This window comes from Festucalex cinctus, chromosome 2 (assembly GCF_051991245.1).
Source record: "Festucalex cinctus isolate MCC-2025b chromosome 2, RoL_Fcin_1.0, whole genome shotgun sequence".
NCBI lineage: Eukaryota > Metazoa > Chordata > Actinopteri > Syngnathiformes > Syngnathidae > Festucalex > Festucalex cinctus.
Genome location: NC_135412.1, coordinates 5,111,542 through 5,131,560, shown reverse-complemented (window position 1 = coordinate 5,131,560; position 20,019 = coordinate 5,111,542). Strand labels below are relative to the sequence as shown.

General features: G+C 38.9%; 1 protein-coding gene and 1 long non-coding RNA gene across 4 annotated transcripts in view; one reads left to right on the top strand and one right to left on the bottom strand.

Moving 5' to 3' along the window:
- The window catches only part of LOC144013475 (rho GTPase-activating protein 6-like), a 34,705-nt gene extending 17,637 nt beyond the window's left edge, over positions 1–17,068 (bottom strand). Inside the window, exon 1 of the mRNA XM_077512421.1 lies at positions 16,722–17,068. Coding sequence (XP_077368547.1) covers positions 16,722–16,763 — 42 coding nt within the window. The 5' untranslated portion in view covers positions 16,764–17,068. The remainder of the gene's footprint in view (positions 1–16,721) is intronic.
- Positions 475–20,019, top strand: part of LOC144013478 (uncharacterized) — a 40,655-nt gene continuing 21,110 nt past the window's right edge. For all 3 annotated transcript variants that reach the window (XR_013282252.1, XR_013282253.1, XR_013282251.1), the window contains exons 1-3: positions 475–574; positions 778–975; positions 16,934–17,077. This is a non-coding gene — a long non-coding RNA (uncharacterized LOC144013478). The remainder of the gene's footprint in view (positions 575–777; positions 976–16,933; positions 17,078–20,019) is intronic.

Sequence of the window (20,019 nt, the reverse complement as noted above, 5' to 3'; positions counted from 1 at the left end):
CATAATTAATATCTAACTGACGTGAATCGAATTAAAAAAATTTTTAAATCGAATTAAACTGCGCTCTTGTGAATCGAATTCGAATCGATTGAAGAAATATGAATCGATACCCAGCCCTAATCTTCCTTTCTTACAAAATAAAGTCCTGGCTTTTCTCATTTTAAGAATGAGCAGAAGGAGAAGATTGTTACATTTACATTCTGGTTTCAGGCAATACATCACAATCGTTTGGGTTTCTCTTGCGCATGAGACTGCAGTGACAGAGTCCAGAGTAGACGTACCCATTCCATTGTACAGCATATTCATTCCACAGGTAAAACATCCACCAGTAGTATCCATACATCCTGTGCTGCCATTAGTTTGAATTTGGAGGGGTTAAATGGTTAATTGGTTTAATCCAATGTTTTACTGCCACCTTGTGGTCGTTACAATACAGTGAAATAAGCTTGTGACGTAGTTTGTTTTGCGACTCCATTTGGTACATGCACAGACGATACAGAGCACACGGACACGTTGTTGCTGCTGAATACTTGTGATACTAGTGATACGTTTCAGCCTTGGAGACTACATGTCTGTAAGAAATGGCCAATCACCTTTTAAATTTAAATGTCAAATGCTTATGTGTAGCGTAATGAAGAACATCACGTTTAGCTTATTCGGCATTTTTGCTCCATTTAGCCTGTAGCTATCGAGGGTAGCTTGCGTTAGCTATTAGGATATGTTATGTATATTATTTACATTTCTGTACGTTCATTTATGCTTATTTGTGTGTTACAGTTTTACAACTAAATGCAAATGACTTCACTAAAATACAAGAAAGACCAAACCTTGCGTGTTTCTTGGAGAACATTCAACTGTTAGCTGGCTGTCGATCTGCACACAAGTGAACGCGCTACATTGGGCAGTACACGTCCAATTCTTTAGCCACTCCCTTTGAACCCGCAAACAAGTGGAACTCCCGCCCCTCCCTTAAAGGTAAGGTGTCTGTCTATACCTTGTGGGTCAGCACTCAGCACACATGCATATTTTTGGAATGTGTGAGGAAGCTAGAGTACCTGCGACGAGTAAATTCCACACGGAACGGTCGATACCAAGATTTGAACCCCAAACTTCAAACTGTGAGGCGAAAGCCACTCTTCCACCGTGCAGCCAAATATTCAACCCACACATACTCTTCACAAAGGTCATTCAAAACCTGATTTCAGTTAAAACAAAATAACGAAAAGTGTTCCTGTTTATTTTTATTATTAGGTTGTTGTTTTTCAACCTGGTTGTTTTGAGAAGGACACCATTTTAAGATGGTCAACGTGGTGCTGTTTTTAATGACTTACTGAATTACCATGACACTGTGGGGTATGTACGGTATAAGTTGGGTCAAATTTCGGAAAAACACACAAGCACATCTGCAAAAGTCCAACTAGTCATTCTGGCCAGCCTTACACACAATTACACACGACATGTGCTGCCTGCGATATTCCAGGCAGGTACTCGGGGGCCCAGAAGAGGAGCTGTTATTGTAGAAACAGATACCAGAAGAACGTTTGAGGAATTCTTGCTCTTTATGCTTTTGATCAGCTTTCATTTTGTTTCCACTGCCTGGGAATGACCCCAGAGCAGAGTTCCTGTCGCGCAACATTGAAGAGGGAAAATCTGTTTGTCTTTTTTTTTTTTTTTTTGTGTATGTTCCTGGGCGTGTATGTTTTTTTTGCAGGTTATGCATGTCATCCATTGCTTTTACTGACATTTTGCCCTCCCCTTGACAAACCATTTCAAGTTTACCATCTGTTTGCAATTACTTACCACCTGGACTCATCAGCCAGCACTCTTCTTGTACTCTGTCTTCGTGAGCTTAATGCATGTGTGTACGTGTACCTGTCCAATTCAGAGGATGAATAGGTTTTTCCCACCTTTTTAAGGTTGTCCTCAGTTTGGCTTGAGGGAAAGCTAAGTGATCATCAGGCTTACATAAGCAAACACGAAGAAAAATTCAGGAGTCTGACTAGTATAACTGCACAATCTTAACGGGAGTTCAACCATCTCTTGACAACAATATATTATATGTGACCTCATTAGTTGCGACATGACATTTTGGATATTACATTTAGAGTGAAATAAGAGTTTTGAAGCAAAATCCAGACATTTTTATTGATCTCAAGGGACGGACATTTTGCCACTTGCTGTTGACTGAAGATACAACACAGTGTAGCTCAGGACTCAGACAACGACCAATCACAACTCACCTGTTTTCTGAAGCTGAGTTGTGATTGGTTGTTACCTGAAACCTGAGCCACTGTGATGTAATTTTCACTCGACAGTAACTGGCAAAATGGCCACCTTCTGATATTGATAAAAACTGCTGGATTTTGCTGCTTAACTCATTATTCCTTAACTCATTATTCATTATAAGTTTTCACAATGTGTCATTTTTAACAATGACATTGCATTACATTTTGTGTGAGCAACTTGACTGCCTCCTGTTTAGGGATCTCTGCAGCCCAGTTTTGTTTTTGTTTTGTTTTTTTTCACTGATTTAAAGCTTACGTTAATCCTATTAAAGAATTTTTAGTTTATATTTCACTTCAGTGGCAGGAACATGAGCCAACAAAAGTAAATCACATTCCCCTGCAATTCCCCCTTCTGATCTTCTTCCACTGTATCCATTTAACACCGCGGGATCAGAGAAAAGTCTCTTTAAGACTCGATTTTCCGCATGGGTGCCACCAGCCTCCCTCCCGAATCAATTTTGTGCTAATCCTGTGCGGTAGTTAAAGAGTTGTGGGATTATAGCACGCTGGTCCGCTCCTCCAAATCTGGATGATGTTGGTGGTGAAGATGACAGTGTTAAAGCTGAGCTATGGTCACACGATAGCATCTCTCAACAGCTTAGAGCTGCAGGATGAAAATGGTCTTTTGTTTTTGCTCCATGGCTCCCGCTACATTTGCAATGTAGCAGAATACTCAGTTCTAAACTAACACAGTCAACACATGACGTATATGGGCTATTCTACCTGGGTCTGATGGCTTGCAATTTGATTTATCTAATCTGAGACAAGTTGCACTGACTGATTGTACTGTACATCTTTATAATATAGTGCACCTAAAATGCAGGTGCAAACCATGCAAAGTGTTGACAGTGTAGTGCAGGCAAAATGAGGTGGCAGGAGAAGTTTGCCAGTGCCGCTCCTGTAAAACTATTTGAAATGCCACAAAAAAATTGACTATTCAAGCAATGAAATATTTGGCGCAAGTCACAAGAAGGAGTCAAGTCATATACTAAATGTGACAAAACGCTTTAGCTCTTGGTCATTTTTAGTGCATTGTGACACCTGCTATTTGGGATCTTAGTAAATTAGGCTCAATCTGTTTTGTTCGTTATTTATCACATTTTAAAACGCTTAACACTTAATATTTCTGTGGCGTGCTTTCATCAAAATACCCCATACATCAAGAATTGTGGACAGCATTTTTCTTTCCATTGCAAATTGATTCATTTTATTGGTGGTTCTTTCTCATAAAGTGAGTCAGTCCTTATCCTGCCGATCCTAACAACCAGCAAGCTGGACCTCGCCACCGCGTTCCTGACAGCTATTTGGGCATCTCATCTCCCACCAGTCGGCAAGTGTTTACGGCTTTACGGCAGCCGTCTGCATGCTTCTACAAACAGAAGCAAAGCCCACAGTGTGGAAAACAAGCGTGTGCCCTTAGCGAAATACAATAAAAACATTTAATCATCTGCAGAAGTTCACTCCGTGTACAGTATGTGGCACAAGAATTACCAGCAAACACCAACACCACATAAATAGAAGCTAATGCTTTGAAAACACAGTGAATCTTATTTAAATTAGAAATGAAGAAGAAGGGGAAAAGGCAGTTGTAGCCCACATGCTGCTTTTGTGGAAAAAGGTACTTACAATACAAAATGAATAAATGTTTAAAAAACAAAAAAACAAAAACAAAAACACTTTAATGTCTTTATTTGTGATTTTGTCTTGCAAAGCAGACTGGAGTACATAATGACGATGTTGTGCATATCTGTAAACTGAAGCAGAAATCATTTGTCAATCAAATCATTTTGAATCGAAAATCGTTTGAATCGAAAATCAATTCTGAATCGAATCGTAGACCCAAAAATCGTAATCGAATCGAATTGAATCGTGAGACAGACAAAGATTCACAGCCCTAATGTATAACATGTATTATCGAAATATAATGATATAATGTGCTTAGCTAAGGCTTGTGTGTGGTAGCACGGATACATTTTCAGAAATAGGCAGGTAACAAAAGTTTTAATTGGTTGGTTTAATTCCATTCACACTTTATGGTTTGGCAGGCGCTCTCATTTGTATACAAACAATAAAAAGTCTATTTTCCCTTTAACGATGAAAGCATATTGAGAAGGTGATTCACATAGCAGAATCTCCTCATCGAGCCTCTATTTTGTATTCTGTCGTACATAAGAAGTTAAGCACGCTTGTTGTTGTTGTTTTAATAGTCTGCTTTGAATGCGAGACCTCTTCAACTCATCCCAGGTGTATATTATTCCTCTACTTTTTTCAGGCTCGTGTTTTCTTAATTCCACTTATTGAAGGAGCCAGAGGAGCCATGGGATTCCTCCTAAAATATGTGACATTACAAGCCAGAAAGAACTCATGCTCCTTCTTTCAGAATAAGTGTAAAAAAAAAAAAAAAAAAAAGCACAAAAAACAAAGAAACTGAAATAAAAGAGAAAGAAAGCAGTCCCATAAGGAAACTACATCTCAAGTTCATAATTTGATTTTAGAGGCTTTACTAACCGTACTATAAGATTTCTTTAGAAGAGGAAAGACCAGTGAAAATGACTTGGTTGCCTCATGCTAAACCGTAGCTCTAATAATAAATACGACTCACCAACCACTGATTTTGGTTTTCAGTCTGCGCCTAAGTCTCTTAATTCTACTGAAAATAACAAAATGGTCAAGTGATCTTATTTTTGACCACAAAACAACCCTCTTTTGACCTTTGCCAACGCTGTACGAACGGAATGTAAGAGTGCGCGGGACACTGATCTGCGGGCTCAACCGGGCACGCTTGCGTCATGTCCATTGCTTATGGTGGCACATTCTTCTTCGATAGACTCCAGTCATCAGATCAGGACATCAAAGGTCACTATGCCAGCATTGAACACATTTTCTGGCCTGCTTTTTTTTCTCCACTGGACTATTACATGGATGTGTGACACAAAACTGAGAGCTAAGTATAAGTAGTCCAAACTTTGTGGTACAGTGCAGGAAGTTGTTGGCAAGTGTAACATCCTGGAAACCTCACCACAGCGTCAATGCCCAGTGATGTATGCGTGTGCATATATGTGTACATGAACTAATTTATTATTGATTTCCAAAAGGAAAGCGAGCATGCCTGTCGTTAGCCTTTAAAACCAAAATGTGAGTGAGTACTAGTTTTAAATTCAAATCCGTCTCAAATCAAAAAGTGGAAAATCAGTTGTAAAACATTTTCATGACAATTATTTCTTTTGCAGAACTTTGAAAAATTGCAATTTAAAGTACCTTCATTAATATTTTGTTTTCCAATAACAATAATAATATTGAATAGCGTCAGTTACGGTAGGTACTGATTCGACAATATGTTAATTTCTTTTGACTGTAGTACAACTTTTAATTGTAGATGGAGTTATTAGAACGGTACTGAAATAGACTTGGAACATTTTCCACTATTTTGACAACCTTATTCAGCCAAGGGAGGTATTCAAAATATTACAAAGAACAGTATAAAAATAAAATAAAAACAAAATAATAAAATGACAATAAAAATACTAAAATGTGCATCTTTCCGACTATTTCCATAGCAGGAAGTGAAGCCTACCCCAACTGACTTCCGGTGGGAGATGGAGTGCATCCTGGTCTGATCACTCGACAATGACGACGGGACTTTCACATGTAGCCCGACCAGTCACACTCACAGTACGCACAGACAATTTGCAACCTCCAGTGAATATGGCATACATAAGTATCATAAATGTTTTGTTTTTTTTGTTTTTTTTTTAACATGTAATCTCTACAAAGGAAGGACAGAACCATAATTCAAACCCACGTCCCATCCATGTCTCACAAGATTAATGAATGTATTTTAAAATCAATTAATAAACATGCGAAAACATCTCTGTAATTACCTGATCTTTTATAACTGCCCGCCGCTCCCCCAAGAACAAGCAGCATTAATGGCCGGTTATAGACTAGGAGGTAAATAGTGAGTGTTTGAGTGCACCACAAAACGTGTGCGTGCGCGTGTGCGCGCGATCGCTGTTGATCCTTACATTCCAGTGGAAGCCTTAAGAGCAGCTAATCCAGTCTTAGTCAATGGCCTCTTGAACTCTTGGGTCACGCACACGCACGCACGCCTCTTGTGTTCGCTCTACATGAGAATATATGCACACTCATCAATTATACGGATTTACAATAACTGTGCTTTTCATGAAGAGGAATCTGTGCACTTCTGATTTGTGTGCTTTTCCTCCAAAATGTCACACTCTTAGACAGGAAATGTCACTTCTTTGTTGTCTTTCGTCTTAATCTGTCTTGTTTCATTATTTGCCCTGTCAACTTTCCACAAAGTAGCACATTGTAATTGAATTGAATTGAATTGCATTTCCCTTGTGTATATCCTCTAACAGACTAGTTAGGGTCTTCAAAAGTGGAACTGTACACTTCTGTGACTAAAAAAAAAATGACCTAGTTCTCCTAAATGATGCTGCCTGCACAAGTGGGAAGATGCATTATTTTTGAAGCTGCAGGAATGTAGTAGGGTAGCCAAAATGTGATCTCTCATAAAGCGACAGATTTATGAAAATGATAAAATTTCCATTTAGTAGAGAGCGCGTATTTGGGTCCTCAGATGTGCGTGAGCAATGACGAACATTTTGCGCCTTGACCTTTTGGCCTGCAAACACATTGAAGCAGTTAGGCAGATGATCCGTGACGCCCGCCTTTTTTGAGTCGCAAGACTTCCTGGAAATTTCTCACACAAAGAAAACTTCAAGTTACCGTTTGTGGAATTTGTGGAGAAATTTTGTGCATGCCCGAGACGTCACTTTTAGATTCATATGCACTTTGATTCTCTAAATTGTGAAACATGTGGAAAGGCGATAATCTGACATTTAACTTTTAAATTTGAAGTCAGCAGGGCTACTAAATAGGGATGTAAAGATATCAAAACATCACAATACGATATTATGATATTGTGGAGAGGTAAAAAAACAAAAAAAAAACAAAAGGTCACAATTTTGTAAAAAAAAAAAAAAATAGCTCATACAAAAAAACACACACAATATTGTGCTTTTGCACATAACAGCAATGCATATAAACAAACTACAATCTCTATTAACACTTAAAATATTGAGGCACTTACTTGTTAATGCACGGACATTAGCACATATTGACTCGGTTCACGTTCCCTGTCATCTGACCATTAGCGTAGATTTGAAACAGAAGGACTGAAACATGCCTTGTGAAAATTAAACTGCACTAAAAATATTAGCCACCAGAGGGTGCTAGAACTGCACAAATTGAAATCAACCTGACTTTTTTTTTTTTTTTTTTTTTTTTAACAGATGTGCTGCTTTTAATATCGTGACATGACGATGACGATACTGCATTGTGGCAGTTTTAATATCACGATATTACGATATTGCCGTGATCGTTACATCCCTACTACTAACATTGGCAAGAGAGAGCGACTGATGTTCAGTTTGGTGACAGTTACAAAACATCGAGCAGGGATTCCTCCACTGAATTTCTGCTTTTGCTGCACAATCCATGCATGTATTGCTTAATATCATAGACATATGAACCAATTTAACAATGTGAGGCTACTACAGTTGATCCAGCAGCAGCGTCATGTCTCAAAGACACAATGTAGGAAACGTAGCTACTGTTTCTGGATCTTACACACTACCACCCTGTGTGGAACATGAACCTATTTCTCGAACCGGGGTAAAAGCTTTACATGCAAATCCTCTCGAGAACTGTGCATCCCTGCTCTATTTTCCCCCCCCTCCCCGCAGCCTTCTTCCAACTCCATAAAAAGACAACTCTCAAGGAGGCTGGACTTGTTTTTGGTTGTTGATAATAAAACAAGCACTGCTCCACCCCACCCCACTGCACCCCCATGTAACAGGTTCTGGTGAGGAAAGCGGGAAATGGGCGGTGTTGTCATGACGAGTTAGTTAGTGACGACCGTGGAACGCCAAGAGGCACTCCTAAACTCTCTTCCAACAGTTGCGCCACAGCCACAACACCTTCAAGCACCCAGCTGATAAATACAAAAGGCTGCCACGTGACACATTAACCCTGATAGATAGGTTACTTCTGCTTTGAAAATATACCGATTTTCCAGGCAAGAAAAGATAGTGAGAGCATGAACACTGCAGTCTTACCATCATGTCTGCCGACTTCTCTGTCCGGGTCACAAAGCATGCTTCAGAAAACTTGTGATCAGTGTAACGAAACAGCGCCAATGACTAAGACAACACATGTTTGGCTGCTGACACATACACATTTACTAATTCAAGCACAAAGGGAAAATGAAGTATTTGACCTCCTTCCACTAAATAGCAGTATGACAGAGATGTTTTTTTTTTGTTTTTTTTTGCCAGGGTTGTTTGCTCTGGGAGCGGCCGTGCAGTAAAATAAACACACCAGCAAGCAGAGAGACGACAGGCACCTAATAATATTTGGCTCACGGTGAAAAGAGCGAGCTAGGTGTCATCAAGCTGAAGACAAGGCGCAGCAAAGTGAAATGGGTGACGTCAAAGTGGGAAAAAATGGGCCACACAAAGGAGAATTTGGGGGCTTCTATAAACACAAACGCCACAGGAAGAGAAGCCATTTTGTGTTTGCGGATGCTGATGAGAGACAGATGCAAAATGCTACAGGAGTTCAAGACACGCAAATTAAGTGGGGTGATCAGTCTTTTCAGATTTCATTTCATTTCTCATTTTCAACACTGCAGAGCTTTGGCTTCATTATACAGTAAATATGCAGACTGAGTCTTAAGAGGTCACTAACATTTGATGCTGCAAGATTACCTCACTTTATAGAAGTCAACTAAAAATTCACTAACTAACTAACTAACTAACTAACTAACTAACTAACTAACTAACGTAATTGCCGGACTATAAGCCGCGACTTTTTTCACACACTTTCAACCCTGCGGCTTAAACAATCATGTGGCTAATATATGAATTTTTCATCCTGAAACGTAAAACGCATTTGTAGTCATAAAATTAATTAAATTAACACTGGAGGCGAGAGAATATTTGATCTTTTTCTCTTTCTGTGTGGGAGGATTTCCCATCGACAAATTGGTTTATTTTCACATTGATATCTTTGGGGATCTATTTTGTACTGTGAATGAGGCCATCGGCGGAAGGATACATGAAAAGAAGGCGGGAACTTCTGCCATTAAGTTAAAGTGTGCATGTTCAGTGAGCATGTGTCCTCTTCTTGTTGTTTTTTTCTTTTTTGCTTGTTTTAGAGCTTAACGAGCCACTTAAAGTTAATTGTTTGATTGACTAATATGCGAAGAAGACTTGATCAGCGAGCGTGGGGGGGGGGGGGGGGGGGGCGGCGACGTTCAACGAGGAGCGCACGTCAACGAGATTGACTGACTGACAATGAGACGGAGCCTTGTGTGTTTGATGGAGAACTTGCCCAGTTTGTTTTGGATACAGAAGACGAGGACTTTGAGGGATTTGTGATTGATCAAAAGCAACGTGAGTACATTGTTATTGCTCTCTGCCTTTTTAAAAACTAGCGCTAGCATGTGCTAGCGTATGTTTTAGCATACTGCTAATGGCATGCTACCATGTGTAGCGTCGCTGGGAGCTTGGAGGCGCTCCCAGCATGCTTTGTGGCACTGGCGATTGTAAGGGCGTTTGAAATGCAAGTTCTGTGTTAATTATTCTGCTAGTTAGTGGTCTAGTTGTTGTATTGGTTTTGGTAGTGCCTTCTAGTTTGTTGCTACATGGTGATTTAATTTTGTGATCGTACATGACATGCGGAAGAATGACTTGCCTGCATTCTGCGAGTTGAAAGTGGGTAAGCGAGAGCTTCTGCTTACAATAATGAAAGTGGTCACTGGCTTCTAATCAGGTGCGCCTTATAGTCCATCAATTACGGTAACTAACTAACTAACTAACTAACTAACTAACTAACTAACTAACTAACTAACTAACTAACAATTAATCAGAATACCATGTCTAGACCATAGACGATTTATAGGAAAGAAAATGTTTGACTCAACTTCCACTTTACCAAACAAACAAATTTCAAACTTTACCCCTTATTTTTGCTGTCATTGTGGAAGGCACATGTTGCACATGTGACTTATGCTTCAGCATTGATGTCATGGTCTTCAGCTGTTTGATTGTTCCTCCTGAATATGATCAGTAGTCAGACTGATGTTTACGCACCCATCCAATCACTACAGGTCTACATTTCATGCGATATTAAACCGGTTGTTGCCCTGGTAGCCCACGATTGTCTACTTTGGTTGTAGGTACTATTAGCGGACCAATGTGGACAACTCCAGTGTTATGGCAGCGCAAACATTTCTCGTCACAGCTCAGTGCAGTTCTTGTACACACTTTGCAATGGCAACAATAAGCCAAGAGTTCTGACTTCATTCGTGGGGCTGATTTGTTTCGCTTCTAGACATAAATGTTTATTGTTGTCCATGTGCTCAGTGGTTTCTATATTCGTAGACAGCATAAGTGCACTCGAGTGTAAAAATCCACACAATCTGATTTTTGTACCTGTGCAAGCCTTGTTTTACATGTTTGGAAGAATTTTGAATTTGGTATTGAATGTTAATGTTTTATGCCATGTGTTCAGTCAAGTGCTTTGTTATAGCTGAAGTTGTGAAAACACTATATAAACAAAGATGAGTTGGGTTGATATGCCTATGTATGTTTTTTGTTTTTTTTAAATTGAACAATATACATTAAGTATTCAATCTCTAATATATTTCACACATAAAAATGTATGTACAAAAGATCCACTAAGGGTTTGACGCAAAACAACAAAATACCCACACCCATTCTGATTGGCCGTTAGGGTGTTAGCGAGTAAAATACAAACGTTTGTCTCTGAGCCAAGAGAAGAGTTCCAGTGGGCGATGATGACACGCTAAAGGACAAACTACCGCACGCCACATTAAATAATCAGGCTACGTTCACACTGCTGGGCGTGCTGCCAAATTCAGACTTTTTTCAAATTAATAAATTTTTCATTTTTATCACTCGTTCACATTAAACACAAAGTATGTCGTCGTGTGATGTACACCCAAAACACGACGTCACGTGACACAGGTTTGCGGAAGTACATATGGTCGCGCGTGGTGTGGTGTCGGGGATCACAAATTGAGTAACTCATTACAGACGGTAATCTTGTAAAGAAACATTACTTTCAAATAGGGATGTAACGATATTATCACAATATGCAGGTCACGATACGATAATTATCACGATATTGTGAGGAGGTTGGCGATACAGAAAATGATCATATTATATTGTAAAATATATATATATATACAATATTGTAAAAAAAAAAAAAAAGATTATATTGTGCTTTTGTACATTACAGCAATGGATATAAACAACCTAAAATCTCTAATAACACTTAATATTGATGCAATTACTTGCTAATAATAATTGAGTTCCTCCACATATTGACTCGGTTCACAAGCGTATTACGTTCCCCTTCATCAGATTATTAACGTGGATTTTAAACATAGAACGGCCAAAACATGCCTTGTGAAAATTAAACGGCACTAAAAAAATACCCAACAGAGGGTGCTAGAACTGCACAAATGGAAATCAACCTGACTTTTTTTAAAAAGATGTTCTGCTTTCAATATCATGACATGACGATGATATATTGTGGCAGTTTTAATATCACAATATTGCCGTCATCGTTACATCCCTACTTTCAAATGCAAGTAACTAGTAATACGAAATATATTACATTTTGGAAGTAACTTGCCCAACACTTTTTGGGTTGCCTTGGGGCAGCAGGCTCAGTGGTAGAGTGATTGTCTCCCAACCGTGAGATTGTGGGTTCGATCTTCAGCCCTTGTGACCATGCCTAAGTGTCCTTGAGCAAGTCACTGAACGCCAATTTGCTCCCAGTGGACCTGGCAGTGCCCTGCGTGGCAGCAGCCGACCACTGGTGCTTGCACATGTGTAAATAGATGATCAATGTGAGGCGTTTTGGGCACCATAGTGTAAATAAAGCGCTATATAAAAAGCAGTCCGTTTATCAGTCCCCGTTAATGTACAATGCAATTTTCTATCCTTCTTTTAAATTCTGTCCAGCAATTAAATTAACATCACATCTACTTCTAATATCTGACTCTTAAGCCAACTTTTAAGCCAATTTTGTAAACCAGAATTTGTTGCCCTTGACAATTTCAATGCCTCTAACTGTAACGATGTACACTGTCACTGCATAATGCGTGCAATTCCTCCTCAACACAAAGTAAACCATAGCGGAAAAACATGTGCTTTATCAAAATTTCACCAAAGGGAGTAACACACCGCCCAGTTCCCTTAAGTGAAATAGATCACACCCGACTACATGAGCGATACACATGCTGATGCATCATGGTCAGGGATTAAAAGTTTTCAGACTGGGAGCCATGAGCTGCTGCTATGCATCATCCCACGCAAATTCTCTGGCTCCGAGGCCACTCCGCTCTGGTAAACTACAATCCAAAATATTTATCGACCCCCGTAAAATGTTATTTACTTCCATACTTTGAAGGCATCTTAATCCTGCATTAAAACAAGGGCAGTTTTCTCCGGACCTGCTCCTTGTAATGACATTGCTTGCACCAAATTCAGATGAGTTCAGAAATTGTTTTACATTAATAGAACGTGAAACATTGGTGAGTGACAATCACAAGCCTGATTTTGCCTGCAACTAGGTTAAAGAAAGTAGCAATGAAAGTAGCTAGAGGCAGCAAAGTTACAGTAGATGTTATTTGGACAGATCACAGTCACAACACCGCTCCATATATTTAACTCATTTGCTCCCAAAAACATATAAATACATTCTATTTTTAATGTTACTATGTTCCCAAAGACATTATATATACATTTTTTTCATGTTTTTGTTTATGCTACAGCATAAAAAAAAAGGCTTTGATGCAGCCTCTGAACAGAAGAGAATGCTTGAAGCAATGGTAGTTATTACAAAAACGGCCAGCATGTGGCAGCAGATGGTAAGAGATCAACTAGGGCCATGTTGCAAAAAGATATTTTACCCACTGTTTTAAACAGATTTGTGAATAATGATGAAACTTAGCTATATTCTAATTCTAGTTGCTGCAAAACGGAAACAGATAAAAATATACTTCTTTTTTTTTTCCTGATGAAAGAAGAGACTCTTATCTTTCTTTTGGTAGGTAACATATAAACACATGGAGTTTTTATAGCAATAGAACAGAATATTCTGTGGGCTTGCAAAATCAGTCAAAACCCAGTCAAACGGCCGGGAGCGAAGGGGGTTGCTTCATTGAAAATGGCTGGATGTGAATGATTTAATGTCTTTTCTTTTGCCTCCTAAATCCAAATTATAATAAATGTGCAACAACAATATAAAGGTTTGCATTTTTTTATTCAACCAGTTATTGAGCTCCAATGAAATAAATAAAATCTGCAGGAGTCGCTATTACATGACCACCATTCATGTATTCAAAATATTTCATAAATTTATAATACAGTAAAGTACGTTTAAAAAAATAAAAATAAATAAAAATTTTTTGAATGAATAACAACATCGTTAGAACACGGTGGAATTTGGAACCTCCCTTTCAGTCAAACATTTACCGGTACATCCTGAATGGCCAAAAATAAATTAGGCGGGTGTTTGTATTGGTCATTGAAAAAAGTTAAAGTTCAGGTTCTAATCAACTTTGGACTTCTTCAATTCTCTTCAACCATGAAAGAATGAATGAGAAGTACAGAGGCCAGAAAGGGTCAATCGAGGAGTTGGAGAATTCAATCTACCTGAATGTGTAACATTTTCTGAAATTTTACAGACCAACACAAAGCACAGTTAATAAATCAAACCCCGATTGGAAAACACATTAATCAAATAAAAATGAATCGGTCTGTGATTTGGCTGAAATCGTTAGTTTTCTGTGGAAGTCAATTATTCATATGTCCAAGGTGTTTTGTATAATACAATGATTCTATCATCAACGGGGGTGTCATGGTTCATGTACTTGTGTACACATACTCAAGCCACGTGAATGTCAGTCCAGCATGAGAAAACGTAAGGAGTGCAAACACAAATTCCCGTGGCATTTAAACAGCATCTTCCAGCCAAGCCAAAGCAATAACAATGGCCATTGGTGTTTTTATTGCATGACAATTCAGACTAATCAAACTGTTACTGATGTACTTGTTTACCTTGTTCAACTCCTAAAAAGAAAACGACTGATATTGCACATTCGTCAAAAGAAAAGATTGAATCTGTTCTTGATATAATTTTGTCTAATTAATTATGAATCTTTCATTTATTGGATAACTTACTGTCAGCAATTATTTATTTCAATTATTCTTCTTCTTATTATTATTTATTTATTTATTTACTTTAAAGAAAAGACCAGAAGTTCTGTTTTCCATTTGCGTCCGGAATGTGAACTGTACCATGATGAGCCGTGATGTTTGACATACTGTTACACACCTATTCGGTAATCGTACTATAATTGGTCATCTCCATTGCATGCCTTCTGTACTTCACTTTGACCAAAAGGCGAAAATTTCTGCCTCTCTGCTATATCTATGCATAAGCATTTTTTACACACAAATGTTTTTGAAAAAAAAAAATCCTCTGATAAATGTCACTAAAATCAGACTATTTTATAAACACAAAAGTGGAGTTTGTGTTCAAATAGCCTGGCATATCAAATAGTAGCATTCAGCACAATAAAGTGAAATGCTTTTATTTTGTAGGTGAACTTATCAAATGTCGTTCTCTTTCCTACTTCTCTGTATGTTTGATACTGGGAAACGCAATGTGGCAGTGAGGAAGGGGGGGTTGGCTCGCAAAAGTTATTCGGCTGTATGTATTAATTAAGCCATACAGGGAACTTTGGATTTAATTATTTATGGTCCAAAACTTGAAATAGGGCTACTGCTCTTGTTGGTGTGGCAGTAATTTTCCTGCTAATACATGATTAATACATGTAAATGTCAATACAATATACAGCCCATAGCATTTCTATTACCTGGTTTTTTGTTTGTTTGTTTTTTACTGAAAGGAGACAGTTTATGCCTCTCTGCTATATCTCACTCATACCAATACTATCCATCCATCCATTTTCTTGACCGCTTATTCCTCACAAGGGTCGCTGCTGGAGCCTATCTCAGCTGGCTTTGGGCAGTAGGCGGTAGGGCTGCACAATATATCGAAAAAATATCGATATCGCGTTATTGGCCCTTGCAATATGCATATCGCAAAGGTTTAAGTTTTAAGTCTAAGTTTTATATGGAATTTTATGCTTTTTATATGAATTTGACCAGTCAGATGCTAACTAAAATGTGCATCGCCATTCAATAGTTGAAAATTATCAAGATATAATTACAATTAATTAACTAAGATTACATGAAGGTTGCTTATTTTGCCCCATGAAAAATGTTTTTCTTTCATTAGGTAATAAAAATGTAATTTCTTTAGGTAAATGTTAAATATCGCAATAATATCGATACGATATCGCTATGTTCAGCAAGTATATCGCATATCGCATGTTTTTCCAATATCGTGCAGCCCTAGTAGGCGGGGGACACCCTGGACTGGTTGCCAGCCAATCACAGGGCATACCAATTCTAATTCAAGTATAAGAAAAATGTGGGCTAATGTCAGAACATGAATGCAAGTTGAACATAACATAAGCATCATTTCAAAGCAAGGATTATGACTGGTCGGAATGGGGCACAATGCAGTAAGCTACCCATTTTGGATAAGTATTATTAAACGTTTTAATCATTAAAAAAACAAAACAGAATAACAGTTTGTACATTGCCTACCTGTCTAAACAACATGTTTGGCCCCACTCTAACGGGTATTTGTAAGTGGTTTGATTTAAAGGTATAATGACACATTTACGCAGCGTGAGAGTAGCTGCAGATCATTCCCACGTTGTAATGACACCAAGCAGCTGCCTGCGCAAGCAACCTGTCGCCCCTCTGCGCTTTTCAAACGAGCTCAGTTTGGCCTTGACCCATATGTGTCTGTTTTGCCCTCATCTGGTCAAACACCAGCAACAACTTGTGGCTCTTGGCAGCACTGCTGCGCGGCTTCGCGGAGCCATTTTTAGAGCAAATTGATATCGTTTGAAACCAGGAAACACGTGTGGTCTTGTGCAAGTCACCACATATGCAACTTTCCATCATGAATCATTTGTAGACATGAGTCGGTCGTTCAACTATATGCCTACTTATGTTTAATGGCATGCAATTAAAAAAAAAAACATGATTGATAAAGTCACACTGCATGAAAAAGAAACACCAAAACGCTAAATTAAAATGTGGCGTTTTTTTGTTTGTTTTTTTTCTGTTTTTTTTTCACACGCTGTGACAAGGAGCAACACGCTACTAGGACAACAACGCCACGAGCCCACCAGACTTATTAGCAAGCATTAGAATTGATGGCGAGACTTACGAGGTAGGAATTTTGCCTCTCGAGGAACACGGCGTCTCCCATGGCCCCAGACAAATATCCACAAATAAACACTCCGAAATGTATGTGGAACAGACGAGATCTTTCTTCCACGTATTAAGTCCAAACAAGTGTGCACGCGTAAAACGGGTCTCCGCTTATCTTCCTTCTCCAACAACACAAAGCATTGTTGGACTTTTTATCCTTTACTGCAGGGCGCCGAATAGATTCGTGTTGATGTTTCTACCACCGTCAGATGGTTGTGTCAGAATCCAGGACGCCATCGTGCGTCATGCGCAACGGATCCATACTACGCGCTCGGTCGCCGCTGATGAGGACAAGATGCTGAACCAAGCGAGGTAAGGCAGATATCCGCAACAAGTTCATGTCATTTGAAATAAGACTTCCGATATGTACTTTCAAATTAAAATCATCTTGACCGGCAAAAATAAAATTATCTTCACATCATCATTTTCGTATATACAAACAATACATGACAAATAGCCAACCCAATGAATAAATATTTTAATTACTATGATAGTACTAGAAAGTAATATTACTGTAATAGTGTGTCTATTACTCTTGAGTTAATCTAAACTGAATATACAAGTTGTTTTTTTACACACCAATGTTTTTTAATTAAAAAAACAATTCCACTGATAAATGTCAATAAAACATAATCAGACTATTTTATAAACACAAAAGTGGAGTTTGTAATTAAATAGCCTGGCATATCAAATAGTAACGGGCATTAAGCACAATAAAGTGAAATGCTTTTATTTTGTAGGTCAACTTATGAAATGACGTTCTCTTTCCTACTCCTTCGTATGTTTGACACTGGTACACGCAATGTGGCAGTGAGGAAGGGGCGGGGGGTGGGGGGGCTTGGGGGGTTGGTTGCAAAAGTTATTCGGCTGTACTGTATGTATTACGGTAATTAAACCATACAGGGAACTTTTGGATTTAAATATCCATAACTTGAAATAGGCCAACTGCTCCTGTTGACGTGGCAATAATTTTCCTGCTGATATATGATTAATACAGGTACACGTCAGTACAATATACAGCACATAGCATTTCTATTATCTTTTTTTCTCCAAACACAGTAATGCAACAAAACTGACTGTACCTACTATGTATTATTATTATTCTTGTTGTTGTTGTTGTTATTATTATTAGTTTGTTCGTTTTGTTGTTAGAACAGCTCCTACTGAAATATGCTCTTAAAAAGCCTCATGAGTGAAGCAGACAACTGGAAGACTGAGAGCGGGAGCACATTTCTTGCTTTATGCAATTGTTGATGTGGAACCGATGTTGGGCAATCTGTCAAAAGCCTCTGCAGGCTGTTAAAGCTTGTAAAAACGGAATGAGCCAAGCAAATGGAGACATTGCATCGAGGACACTGTGGCTACGTGGAGTTTCTACATGGAGAAGCGCCCATTCAGCATTTGAAAAAGAAGAAGTGACGCCAAATTCCTCCTTATCAGATAAGTACCACAACCATTTAAAGAATGCCAAGAAGTGTGAAGCAGAACAGTTTCTTTACACTGATATCGACAGATAAGAGCTCAAATCCTGAGAAGAACTATAAAATGCTAAAGGTGGCCTGGACCAACAGATGGGAACGTGACATACCCGCTATACTTTCGATTTACTTGTAGCATGCATTTGTGGCCTCATTTTGACCATGGTGCATTATTTTGACCCACACATTTTATGGCGATGAATTTTTGATTTTATTATTGTGCATCACAGAAGCAAAAAGCACCAACGTCAACCTGAAAGAATGAGAACCAAGACGCCTAGTCTTAAGAAAAACAAAAGTTTAATAATATAGGCATCGTCTAGACAAAGTGAAGTCAGACATTCTTGAGGACGATCAAGAGGAAATTTACAGTTTTTTTCCCCCCCATGTTTCCCTTAAGTTGCCGAAGTTCATTTGCAAGGCAGAAGGCTGTTGTTTCATACTTGAGTGGGAGGAGCTCCTAAAATGGTGTTTCCAATGTGACCCAGAAGTTGTGTGGGGAGGCATGTGAAGTATGGACATGCAGCACATATGCGCTTTTTTGTCATACGCTTTGACAACTCTTTCATACACAGGTCCAGGCCGAGTTGCAAAACGCTACCGCGTGTTGCGTAATCACGACCTTCTGAAGGATGAACGTGACATCACAATTGGAGTGGAAAGTATGCCATATGAAGTGCTTGAAGATGCTCCACTGGGCAGCAGAAAAAGAGAGACTTTGATGTGTTTAATAAACACCGCAAAATAGATGTTTCGAACGCGCGGTGGAGGCATTTGTCAGCGTTGCGTCACGTGGGACAAGTTTGCCTCCCTCGTAAAGCGGACAAAGGATGTGGGGGGGGGCATGAAACAAACTTCAGAACTGCTCATGGGAGGATCTTGTTTGAGAAAGCCGCTGAAAACACGGACCGTATTATTTTCCACCTCCTTCCGTAAATAAAAAGCTGATGAAAGCAGTAACGTTCAACTGTACTGGGGATTTCGTCACACTAGTTCTATATTTACCTTCAAAATAGCAGTTTAAATTGTAATTTTGCACGAGTTCATCACAGTCTGTAAGGGATAATGGGGGGGAGCGGGTGCACATAAATGAACGTACAGTACAGCAGACGCCGAACAAAGCGCCGGTTGGATGACTCACAACTGGGGAATGTGTGTGTGTGCAAGTGCATGTGGTGGGGGGTGTGAGTGGGTGCATGCATTGTGCATATACTCTATGTGTGTGTTTAAGAGAAAATATGGAGTAATCTCATATACCCGTCTTAATAATTTAATGTATTGCTATGAGTCTCAAACCACAATTTCCCACTCAGAATGACCTGGTAGAAAATAACTGTGAGGGCGAGCAAGGTCTTCTTTGTGGGCCAGAAGTACTGACTTACAATTTCTAATCACATCTCTGTTCCATGAAACATTAATTTACTCCATATAGTCTATATTCTTCATTTTATAGCGTTTTGCTTGGCTGTACTGCTCCTGATAGGTGTATGTTCGATTTTTCTGTCCAATCAGATTCCAGCCTCTTATTAGCTGTCATGTAAGTCTAATCTTCACAGGGCCTTTTGAATCAATAGTGTTGGCCAATCATATTTGAACAAATCAGATTTTGAATTCATATCAGGGCCAGCTGACCTTGTGAGGATGTCAGCAGTTTTCCTTCCTCTGATGAGGATGATGTATTTTATTTCGGTTTTGGAGTTCAATATTGATTCTGACCTGCGGATGACGTGATGCACGGTTGCAAGATTGTATTTTTGTATTGTTATTGATTGTTCC